The 16,590-nt window shown below is 41.0% G+C and overlaps 1 protein-coding gene across 1 annotated transcript in view; it reads left to right on the top strand.

Annotated features, from left to right (window-relative positions):
• Positions 1-16,590, top strand: part of epha3 (eph receptor A3) — an 86,116-nt gene that overhangs the window by 61,356 nt on the left and 8,170 nt on the right. Inside the window, 9 exon segments of the mRNA XM_017710816.2 lie at positions 540-642; positions 1,192-1,228; positions 1,231-1,258; positions 2,099-2,224; positions 3,457-3,642; positions 8,414-8,475; positions 10,703-10,912; positions 12,384-12,533; positions 13,224-13,417. Coding sequence (XP_017566305.2) covers positions 540-642; positions 1,192-1,228; positions 1,231-1,258; positions 2,099-2,224; positions 3,457-3,642; positions 8,414-8,475; positions 10,703-10,912; positions 12,384-12,533; positions 13,224-13,417 — 1,096 coding nt within the window.

The raw sequence follows: 16,590 nt of genomic DNA, 5'->3' as shown, positions 1-16,590 counted from the left end.
AATGTAAAATGATGGCGTAGTCCTCCTGAGATGATGGCTCCCATTATTCATCTGTTAATCTGAGCAGGAAAAAAGCTCTAAATTGGGTTCCTGGATTCTCAGTCGCCAGATCTTTCCTTCTCTTTAGTTTCAAGTCTAGTGGTTTGTCAAAAGTCATTTCAACCAAAATAAGGTTTCTTGGAGTAAATATGATGTGATAATTATATAAAATTGATGGTATTTGTCAGAAATGGATGAATAGAGGGATAAAGGGTGGTGACAAATGTGTTCTGAGCAAATGTGTTCTACTTGTTGCCCTAGATTTAGTATTTAAATTGAGTGTTACTTAACCTGGCACTGATCAGCAATGAAGAAAAAACTTTCATACTACACTGAGTTCATAATGTGAGCACACATGCATATTTGTTCCCTGTGAAGAAAGTCTTGTTCTTTTTTTAAAACTGTGCTTTTAAAAATGGTCAAAGAACATTTTAGTAGATACATTTTAATTGTTCAGTGAATCTGATCCAATCTAATTCATCTCGTTCTCTCTCTTTCAGCCTTTTCAATCTCCAGCGAGAACAGTCAGGTGGTGCTGATTGCTATCTCCTCTGCTGTGGCCATCATCCTCCTCACAGTGGTTCTCTACATTGTGATTGGCAGGTCTGTCTGTCACTCAGACAACAACTTCACAGGGCTTAAGTGTGGCCATCTTGAAGCTGTCACTTCCTCATTATATGTGTCCCTCGACCCTCCCCCCAACCCCCCCCCCCCCCCCCCCCCCCCCCCCCCCCCCCCCCCCCCCCCCCCACACACACACACACACCCTACACCCTCGGATCTTTTGGATGAAGATGTGCACGTATATATATACTATAGTTTCTGGATGATTCGCTTGGCAGAAGCTGTATTATTTTTCTTGCCTCGCTTTACTTAGCGTAACGGGCACTGTGAGTAGCTAGAGTTGTCAAATCATGCGGAGGGCTGATCTTGGCAGACTGCACTGTGAAAGAGTGCATAAATCTCTGGCTTATTATAAGACTCCAAAATACTGTTCTGCCTCATAGCAAAGCAAAACCAGTCAGTCTGCCTGGCTCTGACTGTTTGTCTACTCAAGTCATTACATGTTGCCCCAACATAATGTAGAGTAGCAAAAGGCTCACACAAATGTCTTTGACATTAATTATTACTATTCAACATTCTGATTGGCAGGTTTTGCGGGTACAGCAAATCCAAACATCCAGACGAAAAGAGACTCTAATTTTTGGCAATGGACACTGTTAAGATACATGTCTATAAAGTTCTAGGATTCAACTTTTTCTGAAACTTTAACTTGAGTGATTTTTTTCTTACATTATGGTTAATCACCATGTACTAACCATTGGAAAAATATGCAAAATACTAATGAAAACAATAAGCATTGATTAGTCCTACATTACATTTAAACATGAAAATTAAATTAAAATTGAGAACATATACAAAAACATGATATGTAAATATGTGCTTTAAATTAAATTAAATACAAAATTTTGCCAGCATCACATTCCAAAAAAATTGTAACAGGAGTATGTTTACTACCATGTTACATCATCTCTCCTTTAACAACACTTAATATTTATTTAGGGGTTGAAGATGCAAATGATCCAGTTTTGAAAGCAGATTTTTTTTTTCTAACATTCTGATATACAGGTCTTCAGTTACCATAAGACACGTTTCCACGTATCATTCTATCCAAAAGAAGTCAAGATTCTGTGTTTTAACATTGCACATTATTTCTAGTTTTAGCTTGCCAGTGTTCAAAATTTTAAGGAATGTGCTGCTGGAATCACTTTCAGAATGAGCATATATATTTACAAATAACAAAGAAGCTGGTCATGTAAAACATTAAAATATCTTGTCCTGTTTTCATTTAAATACTGGTAGAAATGGTTTATAAATAGCTGATTTTTTCTGTTTTTATTTGCATTCCAATTTCAGAATGAGTGTTTGTAATTAAGTTTTAAATATCAGTTGGTACAGAAAATCTACATATTCTATTAGACAATGTAACCAGCGATAAAAACCTAGCTCCCCAGTTATCTTTATAACAGCTTCGATAATAAACAATTTCTCATTTCAGTGCGGCTGCCTGGTATCAGGTCCTATGTGGATCCACACACTTATGAAGACCCAAGTCAGGCGGTGCACGAATTCGCTAAAGAACTTGATGCATCCTGCATCGCCATCGACAAAGTAGTGGGTGCAGGTATGCAGAGTCATCCCTCAATCTCTGGAGCTATAATACACTGTTACCTGCAAGAGGACAGGATGCATTTGTAACAGATGTGGCAGGCGATGTAAATGAGAATCATTTAGCACCTCAGCTGGAAGTGTGTGCTTCTGATTGTGAGTGGTGAGATGGGGAGAGCATCGCTCCCAGTGCTCATCCTCACTGCCTCACTGCCTTTAATAGAGTGCCTGCTGCCGAAGCAGGGGAGTATGGGTAAGCGGAGCATACCTCCAGCTGGGATATTATTTTTCACCCCCTGTAGCTCGTTCTCTCCCAGGCACTCCACGTTCCTGATGTCTTAAACAGTAGAGCGCACATCAAGATAATGCCTCATGATTTATAGCTGCACAGACCAATGCAAGAGAACCTGGCAAACAATGGGACAATGCTCTATAGGTTTGCTCTTAAGATGCCGCTGTAAAGCCATTACACAAACATCAGGCTTTATGACTTACAGATAAGTGCTCTCTACCTCGTAACAGTTTTTGATGCTATACTGTACATGTAAATGTAAAAATGTAACAATTTGAAAGTAAAAAAGATTTATTTGCAGGTTACTAGTAATAAAATAATCTTTAAACGTTTACTGTAGCTGTTGTGAATGGAAGATGGTGGAACTTGATTTATCTGCATCGCTTATCAGCCTGACTTCTGCAGAGGATTAGGCAAAGCTAAAACTTCAGGATGGTTGGTATTGTCTGTACACAGGCCAAGTCTATTGGGGCGGCTGTTTAGACAGCTTGTAAATTTTCCAGTTAGGTTTTTCCAGATATCACCCCAGGACTTCACCCTTTTCTCCAAACCTGCATGGGAAATAATTGTGCATTAAATTACGTAAGCAGAACAGGATTCTTGACTGGATGGCTGTGTAATGACATCATCTTTACCCTAAAGTCTATCCAGGGCTCTTTAGAGGTATCTGGCTTCCTACAGAGGGCTTTGAAGTGGCCTTGCAGCTTATGAAAATCCCATCTGCATAGCAGTATGCCTCAGAAATCAAATTAAAGACACTGGAATACATAATTTCTTCATCATTGTACATGAACAGTAAGATGCTAATGCCTTTTTCTGTCCCGCAGTGCTTTCAAAAATACCCCAATCTCCAAGTTAACAGAGATAGATGAATTGTGGTTCACTTATGATATAAATATTTATCGAAATGAAAAATAATTTTAAGACAATTTTTTTCCACAATTGCATGTTTGCAGGTGAATTTGGGGAGGTGTGCAGTGGCCGTCTGAAACTGCCCTCTAAGAAAGAGATCTGTGTGGCAATTAAGACACTCAAAGCCGGATACACAGAGAAACAGAGGCGGGACTTCCTGAGTGAGGCCAGCATCATGGGACAATTTGACCACCCCAACATTATCAGACTTGAAGGCGTGGTCACTCGCAGTGAGTGTGTTTCCATACATTTCAGCTACACTGTGCATGTTTAAACTATTATAATTTTTCCTCATGCCATTCTTCATTCTTATTCTAAAGGGAGTGAGATGAATGTTTTACTTTCACTAAGCCTGGAAGGATAACTTATAATGACTCTCTGGTGCAGAATGGTGTGTTTAATCCACGTGTAGGAATCATTTATCATCTTTAACTTTTTGAGTTTTGGTTTCGAGCTGCACATTAAGTGCAAGTGTCTTGTATTAAATATTAGCTGTTTCCAGTTATAGATTAGTAAATGTCATGAAGTTGGCAAATTCCCTCCTTGGGAAAGCCACTGTTTTATTGACCTGTTTCTTGTAATCTTGGGCCAGTTTCCAAAGAGACAGAATTCACCTGGTGTCGTAAATCTCGGCAGATCAATCTCCATTATTTGGCATGATCAAAGCCTCTGTCTCTAATCCACACCACAATCCCTCTCAGGAGGCCCTTTAATGGGATAGTTTTTCAGATTAGGCTTTTTCTTCTAATGGAGTGAGTATTGTGGTCAGGTGGAATATAGAAATAATTGCTTTGAACTCTGGGCTTCAATTAAACTTCATTGTACCCTTGACTTCGCTTCTGCTTGTTAAATAGCCCTGCCCACTTTTAACTGAAGTAATAACTGAATCCAGCATTTTGCACATCAGGTAGGAATGGAGGCAGTCAAAAAATAGCTTACACTCAAGATAATAAAACTACTGCAATAAGCAAAGTCCAAATGACTTAAAAAATTAGACAGTCATAATCCATTTTATAACAAACATTTATTAACCATTGCAGTAATGATCATGCAACTTTTGTGTGTGTGTGTGTGTGTGTGTGTGTGTGTGTGTGTGTGTGTGTGTGTGTGTGTGTGTACATTTGTATGCAAAAATTTCTTGGTGAAATTAGCACATCCACTACAAAGAACAAAATATGGTATTTTTTATGTTAGTGCACAATTTCTGTTGTTAAACATGTTAGGGAAAAAAAGAGACTGTAAATAAATTTTTAAATAAAATAGAAAATGTGCCATCACTTTTGCACAGGCCACATTTTGTGTTTTGAAGTGAATCTCGAAAAGAATTATTGCTAATTACATGGCAAAGTCTAATAAGGGAGGAAAAAAACTTCAACCTCTTTTTTTATTCGTGTTATTTCACACAGTTCTCAGAAAGGAATGAAAAAGAAAAAAAAGTTCATTTTACATCTATAACTCCTCAGAAAACTTGACTTGAATACTGGGGCAAAATGCCAATTTCTCCTTTAATCTCTTCTTGTCTTTCATTAGCACACTCTCTCACTGCAGTTATAGCATGCATATTTAAATATGAACATAATAGATTAAAACCAGTCATTGTTTTTTTTTTTATTTTATTGTTGTTACTTACAGTATTGCATAGTAGTTGTCATAAAATTCAGATTTTCCAGATTAGACTACTTGCATGGCGAAGTCCAACAGAAAAAAAAATCTCTTCAAACTCTTGGCCAAGTTTTTTGATTCATTTTGCCTTGAACGCTGCCCAGAAAGGAATGCAAAAATTTCCTTTCAAGTATATAATTCCTCATAAAATGAGGATTATGTTTGTCTAATAAATCTTACAATAGTCTACACTTATTAGGTTTGTAAATAATAAGAAAGCTCACTGTAAATGACTGTCAGTTGTTACTGATGTTGAGACTGAGTGTCTGTCTGTGTGTGTATGTATGAGAGAGAGGGAGGGAGAGAGTGGGACGGGCTGTACATTCAGCACATGTGTGTGATTGAAAGCAGCTCTGGTGTGCCGGGTTTTGGCAGTGTGTGTAGGAGAGGCTGGCATGCGTCTCCTGTAGCCTGTGACGTGATGTGATTTATTAACTCGGCCCTGTTAATTCTTAATAATCCAGAGACTTTCACACCCCATTTAACCTGCTGCTTTTGGCCCTGCATTTGGCAAAATATTTGTGGAGCTGCAATTGGTGCTTCACAGGGACACCGAGGCTGCAATACTGATTATGAGCTGGGTTTCAGAATCAAACATTTACAGCAAGAGAGTTATTATTATTATTATCATCAGAAACCACAAGAGCTGTCAGATTAAATAAAAGGACCTCTCCATCACAGTTCAGTGAAATGGAAGATGTTTTATGTTTAATAGTGTCTCTGACTGTTTGCAGTAAAAAAGGCCCTCGTGTTTGGAGAAAGAGGTGGGCAGACCTATCTTGACATGTAACAGGTTGGACTGATCGTCTGCTCTGTGGAGTAAACCATGGGGTCTAAACAGCTCCCACTGAGATAGCAAGCTGCGTATGACTCAACATCTTTCATTAAGCAGACCGTGTTGGTCCACTTTGCTCGTGGTGATTGTGTGTATTTTATAAACACCGTTTATCACTGTGCTGTGCTGTCAGCTCCTGCTCAGGTCTTCTGTGGCCAGATGTGTGCCGTTCACATTGCTACATGCACATGTTTGGAAGTAAGAGAGGAAATAAGACCATCTGTCAGCCAAGCATATTGAGTTCTGTTCTGGGCAATTCCTGCATTTTTCTTGTGTTTTCCCTGAAATCTGCTTAAGATGTTTGTGTGGCTTTAAGTATCAAAACAGTCATAATTCATTTTCACATTACCATTCTCCATCCTCCCTTAGAAATAAACAGGCTGCTTTTGTTACTGTGCCTTTAAAACTGATAAATGTAAATGACCTGTGTTATAATTAGGTGCCTTATATTGTGCCAGTTGTGCCTGTGTCATTCAATTAAAAAACAGTCCAAACTGAAACACTCCTTATAACCTCATTGTAAGTGAGCAGAGCTAAACTGTGGTAGGCTGGATATAGTATGTAAATTTGTTGATTTTTTGGCAAAAACTAATGAAAAACAGGCTGTTTTGCCAACTAATTTCCATATATTTTATGTTTTGTAACTTCAAATTCTCAACATTTTGTGCATTATAAGGGAGTTTTGAATCTTTTCATGCTGGGACAAAAACTGCCAATTTCTGACTTTAATCACCTTTTGTCTTTCAGTAGCTCAGTCTCTTACTGCAGTTACTGCATTATGCCCATTTGCTTAACATGTTGGATCAAAGCCAGCCATTGTTTTTTGTCTCAAGGTACCGCTGCGAGCAGCAAAAAGATAGAACTGACCTTCACACTTCAGTTGTGTCTTTTTGTTTCCCAGAGGGGACGAATGTTTCTGATATCAAAAATAACCTCCTTGTAATCTGGATTCCATTTTGAATGTCTGGGTGTGTTTGGTCTGTTCTGAATGTGTGCATATGTGGTCAGAAAGTGCCCGGCATCCCGCAGTGATGGCACCACCATTTATTATGTTGAATGTGGAAATCGTCTCGGTCATATCAAAACCATGTATCTGTGTTTTTTTTTCTATTTAAATTTTTCTTTGAACATAGCAGCTGCTCTGTATATTGTGTGAACATATCATGATGAAAAGACTTTCAGAAATGGTACAAAAATTACTTGAAGCTGAAATATGTAAGCTTTTTTTGTTAAAATTGAAAGAAGTAGTATTACTGAGCCAAGAGACAAGAAAACACTCAAATATTGTGTGTGTGCACTGCTGCAAGTCACTCTGTAAGGCCTGAAATAATCATTTAAAAAGTCAGAGACATCTGGTCAGATTTTGTTGGAGTTTTTACTGGAGTTCATACATCTTTACATTTTAACTTCACATACACAGGCCTAAAAGAAGCTCTGATTCAATGTTTAGGCCTCAAATGCAAAATCAACATTATGCTAATTAAGATATGATCGCATAGTAGATCATTCACTTACATGCTCAGAAGACACATCTGTACTCACTCATAAACATCAGGCTCATCTGCAATTGCACATTTCCATCAGTGAGGTCTCCAAATTTCCAAAATGTACATAGTGTAGCTTTGATTAAATAAGATCTTGCTACATTCACATTAAAAGAGAAGAAGGTTTTTGCCTTTTCCTGTAAAGTTGCCATTTTGGAGATTTGGGTTTATTAGGACTGCAACGATATACAGCGCTGGTGTTATAAATGTTTTCTTTTAAATCTAGTATGATGGTGATAAGATAATCTCCTAGGCGAAGTTTAATGGGTCAAAGGCTCGTTTTTTGTATGTGAACCTTCAACAGGCACTGAAATAAGGTGCAGATGATAAAAGCAGTAATTTATGACCAGTGGAGAGAGGGAATAAAGCTGTCAGACAGTGACAGCTGACCTTGAGGGCCCTCTAAATTCAGCCAAAGGCTCTTTTCATCCTGCAGGAAGTGCTCTTGAAACCAGGGCCACAGTAAGTCACGGTTACGACGACTGACCCCACTGTGTCAGAGGTGTCATGTGAAGTGCGCCCAAGTACTGCGAACCCTGCTATTGTCATGGGGGCTCAAACATGTTGAAAGCTCCAGGGCTGGCCCAGTTTGCAGTTCCAATCTGACGCATTCACTCCTCCAACCTGTAAAAAACTTGTTGTTAAACCTGGACCTTTTTTTATAATACCCATCTGCAGCCACATTGAAAGCACTAAATCTCATCTCAACTAAAACATTGTCATTATAGAAATACCTTTGAAAAGTTACAGCATAATGACTATGGCATGTATCTTGAAATAAGTCACAATCAACTTATCCAACTGTATGTCATTTTTTCTTCAAATGTCACAAAATGGCTCATTAGTGTTCAAATTAGCAAACACTGCTCAGCTCCAGCTCCAGTCAACACACCACAAAAGCTTCAGAAAATGCCTTGGTTTTCTCAAATCATTGCTATCTAATGCTCTCTTTCTCCCCAGGTAAGCCAGTGATGATAGTGACAGAGTACATGGAGAATGGATCTTTGGACAGCTTCCTGCGAGTAAGTATGACATGCTGAGAGCAGTTAATGAGCCTCCATTATGTATGATCACAGGAACGGCACAGAGGTCTCATCTTAAACTGATTTAAATACCCGTCTCCCTCTCCTACACACTCTCTCTCTCTCTCCCCTCCACTTCTTCCCCACATCCCTGCAGTGTACCTGCTCATCACAGCTAGCTCCAAATTCTCTCTGTTGCTTAAAACGTCTCACTTTCACTTGCACAAATAGTCACAAATTGCTGTCTGATGCTTTGCCTCTGTATCTATTTGCTGTTTAGAGAAGTGATTTGGAGACAGTTACTATGTAAAATAATCAGTGTGTCTTAATTTGTATCTTTTTTCCATAGAAAAAGAGTCTGTCTTCTTTAAAAAAGATCCTGACGTTACCTGTGTTTCAGAAGCTTTTAGGTGTCACTGGTTTACTCAAGCTTATCTGTGCACTGGCCTGATTCACTCACAGAAAGCAAAGGCTCCTATTAGAGAAAAGAAACAGAGGGCACAGATTTGCAAATGTACAGGCTGTAACAGTGTGGGGGGACTGGCCTTCTGCCTGCCTGCCCAGCCATGCCAGTTAAACAGACTGGGCATGCTCTGTCCTTCAAATGACTTCTCATTATGGCTACATAAGCACTGCGAAAACAAACAAGCAAACAACAGGCCGTGTAGCACGTGTGCCATGCAGGGGGACAGCCCATCTGAAAAGTGCTGATAAACGCACTAATGAGCTCATTAAATGGGTCAGCTTAACCTTTGGCTGCCGCAATCCGGCCTTGGCAATGCTACACCTGACATATGAATTTACCAGCCTTTCTGTCAGTTTTCAACCATTTACCACCACCAGGGCCATGCCAGACAATCTGCTATTTGTAGAACAAGATGATCACATTTAAATTTAATGCACATGTTGCGACTTTTTTCCTACTCATACTCAGAGTACATCACACGTAGTGCAGCAGTAAAACAAATTAGGATTTACTGTATACTTCATCTTGTCCATTTCGCAGAGTACAGCAGAGTTGTGATGAAAAACTTCTGCATCTGGACAAGGGAAGGGAGAGCACTGGAGTTACGCACTGCAATTGCAGTTAAATACAGGCTCTGTATGATTGAAATTAGCATAGCATTAAAACATCATGATCAGAGACAGGCTGGATTTAGCAGGGCCGATCTGAACTATATTCCATATGCGCCTGCACAGCATCTCACTTCCAAAAAAAGAGAGAACAGTTGCAGTGTTCTGGAGCAATTTCCTGCGCATTTCAGCGTGGCCTGCACTCTATCAAAGAAAACTGTCATCCTCCCCTGAATGCGTTTCCTCGCCACTGCTCATGTCACTATTATTAGCAAGCCTTTGAACCTCTCCGAGCTCCAGTCAGTTCCAGGTGGTCTAGGATTTATTTTCATCTAAACTTATTTTGTATGCAGTACATAAACATAGCTCCCTGCTTTCTCTTATTCGCAAAGAAAGAGAGGGATAAATACAGAAGGCAGCAGAGAAGTAGAAACAGAAAGAGACGGAAGAGAAAAGGAGCAGCTCTCACACCGGCCGTCTGTTGAGAGTACAGCCCGCCTGTTTTTAGTAAGGAAGGCTCTTTCTCCCGAGCTTGCTGACAAATCAATGCTATCTCACTCATCCGGTCTGTCTCTCCTCTCCTCCTGAAGAGCTTCCTCTCCGAGTCCTGAGCACACCTCTCCGCATATAAAAGCCCTTTTCACACATGCCAATGTAAACAGCAGCAGGCTGCCAGTGAGCCTCAGAAAAAAGGAAAGAAAACAGTTCAGATATGCAGCCGTTGATCTGTTTTTGTGTACGTGTCTTTTTTGTATTTTCAAATTGTAACAACTTGCTAGCAGCTCTTGAATGGATCATATCTGATTCCAGTTTTTTCCGCTCTGTGGTGAGTTTTCTCAGCTCTCTGCCTGTTCGGGCAACTGAGACGTCAGCCACAATAAGCTCTGTACAATGTCGTTGGAATGCTCAGACATGTTTTGATGTATGAACTCATCAGTTTTCCAATATTTTTCCTAGAGTAGCTTTATAGTACATAGATATGAAACACCTTGTTTGATTGTTTCCCTGTTTCTTTCTCTCTCTCACCCTCCATCTCTCCCTCCCTCCCTCACTCACTCTATATTTTCCCCTCACTCTCTTGCTGTGTCTCACGCTCTCCTTTCCTTGAAAACAAATCTGTCTTTCTCTCTTGCTCTCGCTCTCTCTCTGTCAGAAACATGATGCTCAGTTCACGGTGATTCAGCTGGTGGGCATGCTGCGTGGTATAGCATCAGGTATGAAATACCTCTCAGACATGGGCTACGTGCACAGAGACCTGGCTGCCCGCAACATCTTGGTCAACAGCAACCTGGTGTGCAAAGTCTCTGACTTTGGACTGTCCAGAGTGCTTGAGGATGACCCCGAGGCTGCCTACACAACAAGAGTGAGTGATAGCTTACATCAACACATGCTCCAACTGAAAAACTGAAAAATTCCTAAACCTGTCATTCATTAAAGATTTACAGCAAGCTCAGCACAGCAACAAGCCAGTCCCTTAACATAGCAGTCTAGGGTTGTTTGTTTACAAGTGAATAGATGATCATAAAAACAGCTAAATCCAACTGCTCTCCTAGCCCTTTTCTAGGGGTTAGTTGCTATGAGACTGAAGTAGCTTTCACCTCACTATCTCCCCTCAGCCAGCCTCTCTGTGAATAACTCCGCAAATTAATGACCATATATGTCACTCTCGTACGCATAAGAAGCCTCACTGCTGCAGACCAGATAGCCACCATATAAATAAATTCTGAGGCCGATAAGGTGAACATACATCCATTGCTTGACTGCCTAATTTAGAGCACAGGATTTACCCCACACCTTGCTGATATACAGCATATGTTGAGGAGAGGGAGTTCATTGCATTTTTACTCAGAGGAAACCAAAGATGTTCCCCACCATTTGCTTATAGCTATCAGCATTCCAGCTTCCACTTAAAATATATGGTTTTAGAGTAATGGTGAGAGCCCCAGCATTCTCTTCCCTGATGTGTTGTCTTATTGCTTGGCTACAACAGCTCCAAATCTATGAGGATGGTGGCTACTTCCACCTTCTCCCTCTATTAAACCCAGAGGACAGTAGATGGTGGGCATGTCAAATTGTACATTTATTACTGGTAATTTTGGTTCTTAGAGAGCTGGGACAGTTTATGTTCACTCACTGGGGAAACCTGCATGCAAGTGGGTTTATTTTTTTGAGGTCTGTGTGTTTGGAGAAAGCAGAGCAGGAGTTGTGTGATTTGGCTGGATAGCCGGTTGGCTTTGGCTCCCCCCGGCACTCTTTCTTTCCACCCTCACTGTAGCCATGAGGGCTGAGCCCAGAGTAACTTCAGCAGCCTGCCTGTGAGCTCAGGCTGAGCTGGGTAAATACAGCGCAGCTCCTCAGGGAGGCCACTCTGCAGATGAAAGAAGCCCAGCCAGAGTTAAGAGCCTGCACCACGATCTGCGCAGCTCCAGTCTTGTGTCTCAGCCACACTTGCACAGGCTCTGATACTCCGCAGCTTGGTCCTGTATAAACGCTAACAAATGCTAATGCTACCTCTGCAGAGATTACATCAACACCATAATTTTATTCATTACATGCATAACACTTTGACATTCCTCCCTGCCTCAGTGAATGCTGTGACACACTACATGTGGCCTGTTTGGAATGTGTGACTACATGCAGATTACCCAGATTTAGCACTGTAATTTGCAATGAGTATTCCTGGCTTTTGCACAGTATTAGCATGTCTGTATATTATGCTAACCTTAAATTCATTTAACCACATGATATTTTGCATGTTCTTCATTCAAAGCCACTCAAAACATGAAAGAATTCAAGAGCTAACGAGAGCCTGTTCTTGCACTTGTCTTCCCCAGGGTGGCAAGATCCCAATTAGGTGGACGGCACCAGAGGCCATTGCCTACCGCAAATTCACCTCAGCTAGCGACGTGTGGAGCTATGGCATTGTACTTTGGGAGGTCATGTCCTATGGAGAGAGGCCTTATTGGGAGATGTCCAATCAGGATGTGAGTAGAGCAGTGTCAGCTTGGCAAACTAATGAACTTCCTGCTGGGAGAGGAAGCGAGGCGTTGAGGGGACAGGTGGCAAAACGAAACCTGTTACTGACGGTTGGCTCAACAGAGATTGTCACCTGAATGCTTTCAGGCATGCAGAGACAGAGAGGAGGGAGAGCATATTAAGCCAAACAAAGTGGTCTTGCTGATGAACAGTCAGAGCTTAAAGGTTCTGGTATTAAATTTAAGGAATCACTTATCACTTATGAAACTGTTTATTCTCTGTAGTCTGTGGCTGTATTGCTGCCCTTACTCAAAGCAGTGACCTCACTGTTATAGCTTAATGACTTCACTCTGCAGAAATGGGGCCACATGAGTTTATTTTGACTCAATTACTGCAGCTTTGATGATCAATGGTTCAAAAGAAAGGACAACATTGCTAGACATTGCTAGTTCTGGTGCTCTCAAGAGATTTCATATCGTCGCTAAGAAGAAAGCAAATCTGCTTTGCTTTCATCCAGCTTCGCTCAGTTTGCCTGCAAGCCAGGGAGAACTTTGTCCCCAAGAGCTAGAAAAAAGGCTAAGACAGGAAATTGACAAAATAGTTCAATAAAATTGCACTTCGCTACATCATAAACTTGGCATTTGAAATCTAGACCTCAGCTTTGTAGTGACCTTTACAATGTCTCTTCTGTGCATCAGGTGATCAAGGCAGTGGACGAAGGCTACCGTCTTCCCCCACCCATGGACTGCCCTGCAGCCCTGTACCAGCTAATGCTGGACTGCTGGCAAAAGGACCGAAACAACCGCCCCAAGTTTGAGCAGATTGTCAGCATCCTGGACAAGCTTATCCGTAACCCTAGCAGTCTGAAGATCACAGCCAACACCGCCTCCAGGTAATGGATGGTTCATCCACCCACTGCATCCAGAGGGAACAGCTCACCACTGAACATTGTTCTCTTTACAAACCACCACCCACTCTTGTTCTGCTCTGTGTCACATCCTGCTCATCAGTGCAGAGCTTTCACATGAACCTTAACTGAAGGATACGGTCCCGACTTACATACATACTTCTGATTCATATACACATTTCCATCTTTTCCATCTGGTCACTGGTCATTGTGCCACACTATCTTTTGTACATACAACATCAGTATTTTCTGGAGATTATTTTTCCTGGACGAGACCTGTTTGCTTTTGGAGCTAGTTTGCAGTAATTTTCTTCAGACAGACAGAGAGTGGGCAATAAACAGGCACTGGCTTCCTGTGCCTTCAGTCTCCAGGATGCAATCTATATTGTTGTTTGAATTATTCTGTTTGAATCATACTTGTCCTCAAGCAATGATGACATTCGTGTTTATACTTCCTGTCTGTTTATGGCCATTTTTATTTATCTGGTGTAATACTGCAGGGCTGAGATCAGTGGATAGCCAACATTTCCTATGTGGTATTGTTGTATGCAACGTAACAGTGAGCTATTTTATTATGAAGATGTCTAAGTGCATAACAGTGACTAATGATTTCTTAAGAAAGTGCAAATAGTTCCCAGGGAGTTTGCCTGTAATTTTTCTGATTGGCTTTTAACACGGCTGGCCAGAGAGCAGCAGGTCCAGGTGATTTATTGCTCTATGAGCGAGACACGCTCTGAGGTGCCGACATTGCTGGACTACAGCTGCAGCTGCGCCTGGTCCCATGCACCTCATTTATCTACATGCTGTATGTGCTAACAGAGCAGCAGTGCAGGTAGCTCTAGCTCCAGACCCCAGGCCCTGTAGGCTGACCCTCAGCTGGAGGGACGAGAGTGATACCCAGTGCTGTACAAACGGCAGGAGATGAAATGTGGGCACTCCCCAGCTTAAAGATGGCGCAGGCACCCTGCTCCCCTTTACAGCCAGTGGTGTATTCATGTCCATGATGAAACTGCCCAGATGTCTCTCCCATCAAGAAGAGGGGCAAAGTCCTCCCCTCCCCTATGCTCTCCCCTGAGAGCTTTAAAAACAAGATACTATGCAGCCTCAGTTATTTAGAGGTCACTACACCAGTGGGGAGAGAGAGAAAGCAAGAGAACACACAGAGGGGCGAGTGTTTACCCCTCTTCCTCTCCCACGTGTGAGCTGCAGTCGTGCAGAGAGAACTCTCTGAGTGGAGGAGCCAGCAGTTTTTGAGACACAGGGGTTTAGGCTATCACTTACATTCCCAACAACAAAGATGTTTCTTTTCATGTTCAACCTTCCCTCAGTGCCTTATGTGTTTTGGGGAGAATTTAGCGCAAGTCTGAAAATAAACCTCTGCATCAAAACAAAAAACAAAAAGACTGAGGTCATCCATAGTTTACTTGTATTCTCTGTAGATTAAGGGCATAGCTTGGAGTGATGCGTTCAGATCAATGCCCTCAGTGGATCATGGTTTGGAAACTTGTTCTGTTCCAGTTTTAGCCTACGGAGATAAAAAAAAATGAGATCATCTGTTCAGCACACAAATCCTCTGCTAGTGAGCCTACAAGCTCTGTGTGCTGTTGTCTTTTGATAACCTGATGTCTACCATAAGACTCTGCTTTAAGCAGCTCACTTTAAAACAGTGGAGATGTTACTTGAAAAATCCTGCAGAGATCTCCAAACTGCACACTGCAATACAAATTAGCTACACATCTCTTCCTCAGCTATTCATTTAAGGCTTCAGAGTTCTGCTTTAGGGGAAGTCTTAGATTGAATGCCACTTATTTTCTAGGGACGGTCTTTGACGTATGATCTCCATCCTCTGCTTTGTTTGCTTGAACATCTATTTCCTTTGACAGTCTTGGTATATTTGACCTCTGTGATCAGCCGGCACTGCATAGACTTTTCTGCCATCAAATAATTGTCTGAAATTTGCCATTGAAACATGTGACTGGAGGGTGTACTTCCTGGTATTATAATTTGTTTATTTGTGTTGCTATTATTAGCCATCTCCAGAGGGACTATAATCTCATTTCCTACACTCTATTCCCCTGGATTTGATCAGGTGTTCTTGTCCCTGGGCTGTACATTGCAGATGCTGTTTTTCCTTAGCTCGGCATCAACCTTGGTATTTATAACATTGGCTGAATTGTGAGCGCACCCATCATTGTTCCTTTGGAGCCACTGAGACCTGATTTGAACTCGTCTAATACAGAGCTTTGTCTGAGAAAACTACATTTTGCATTGACATATTTTCACAGACCAAAAAATTTAATTTAATAAAAAGCTCATAATGTTGTTGGTCACACACACTTAGACAAAAGTCACTAGAACACTGAATAATTGAATATTGACAGCAGTGTTTGGGGATGAACGGTGCTGCAATCTATTATAACTTTTCATTCAATAAAAGATCTGAGCAGATTTAATATTTATAGCCAGAATGAGCAGGCAAATCTGTTTGGATGAAATGTTTCATTTAGCTGGAATATTTCTCAACTGAGGCATAAGATTGCAGAATTTACAACATATTTAAATGTAATTTGGTTATAAAAGAAATCATTAACATGCCAATAAACCATTAAATGTTTCATAGTTGTACGTGTAGTTAGGTACGGAGCCCCGTGGGTGACATCCTGTATAAATAAAAATAATGCCTGGTCACGACTTAGTAAGGCGTGGGAATGAGATGATTAAGTTGTGGCCACAACTTTACTAAGCATTATTTTTATTCATACAGGATGTCACCAAAGGGGCTCTGTAGGTTGGGTACTTTTTGTGTGCTGTCATTTATCGTGTCTATAGGATCACATTAATTTATTGACCTATTCAACGTTTTTCTCATAAATGTACTTCAGATCTACACCTAAACATTGGAAACAAGCAGAGAAACAGAGTTGGCTATACATTAAAATAAACATTCCAATATGTATTGGATTTCACCAGGGAATGTTTTCCATAACATGGATGGAGGAGAACAGCCGCTCTTCTCCACAGGTATTTCCTTATGGAGACCCATTAAGCCAGTATAGCAGTTAGATTTTTTGGCCCCATGTGTTTGCTCTGTGCTGCATGCACTTTTATGAGGTTGTTTGCTCAATAGTCACGTTGTTCAGGCCTGATGTGAATTGCAG

The sequence above is a fragment of the Pygocentrus nattereri genome, chromosome 6 (assembly GCF_015220715.1).
Source record: "Pygocentrus nattereri isolate fPygNat1 chromosome 6, fPygNat1.pri, whole genome shotgun sequence".
NCBI classification, from domain to species: domain Eukaryota; kingdom Metazoa; phylum Chordata; class Actinopteri; order Characiformes; family Serrasalmidae; genus Pygocentrus; species Pygocentrus nattereri.
Note: the sequence above shows the minus strand (reverse complement) of the source record. Positions and strands in the feature narration are given on the sequence as shown.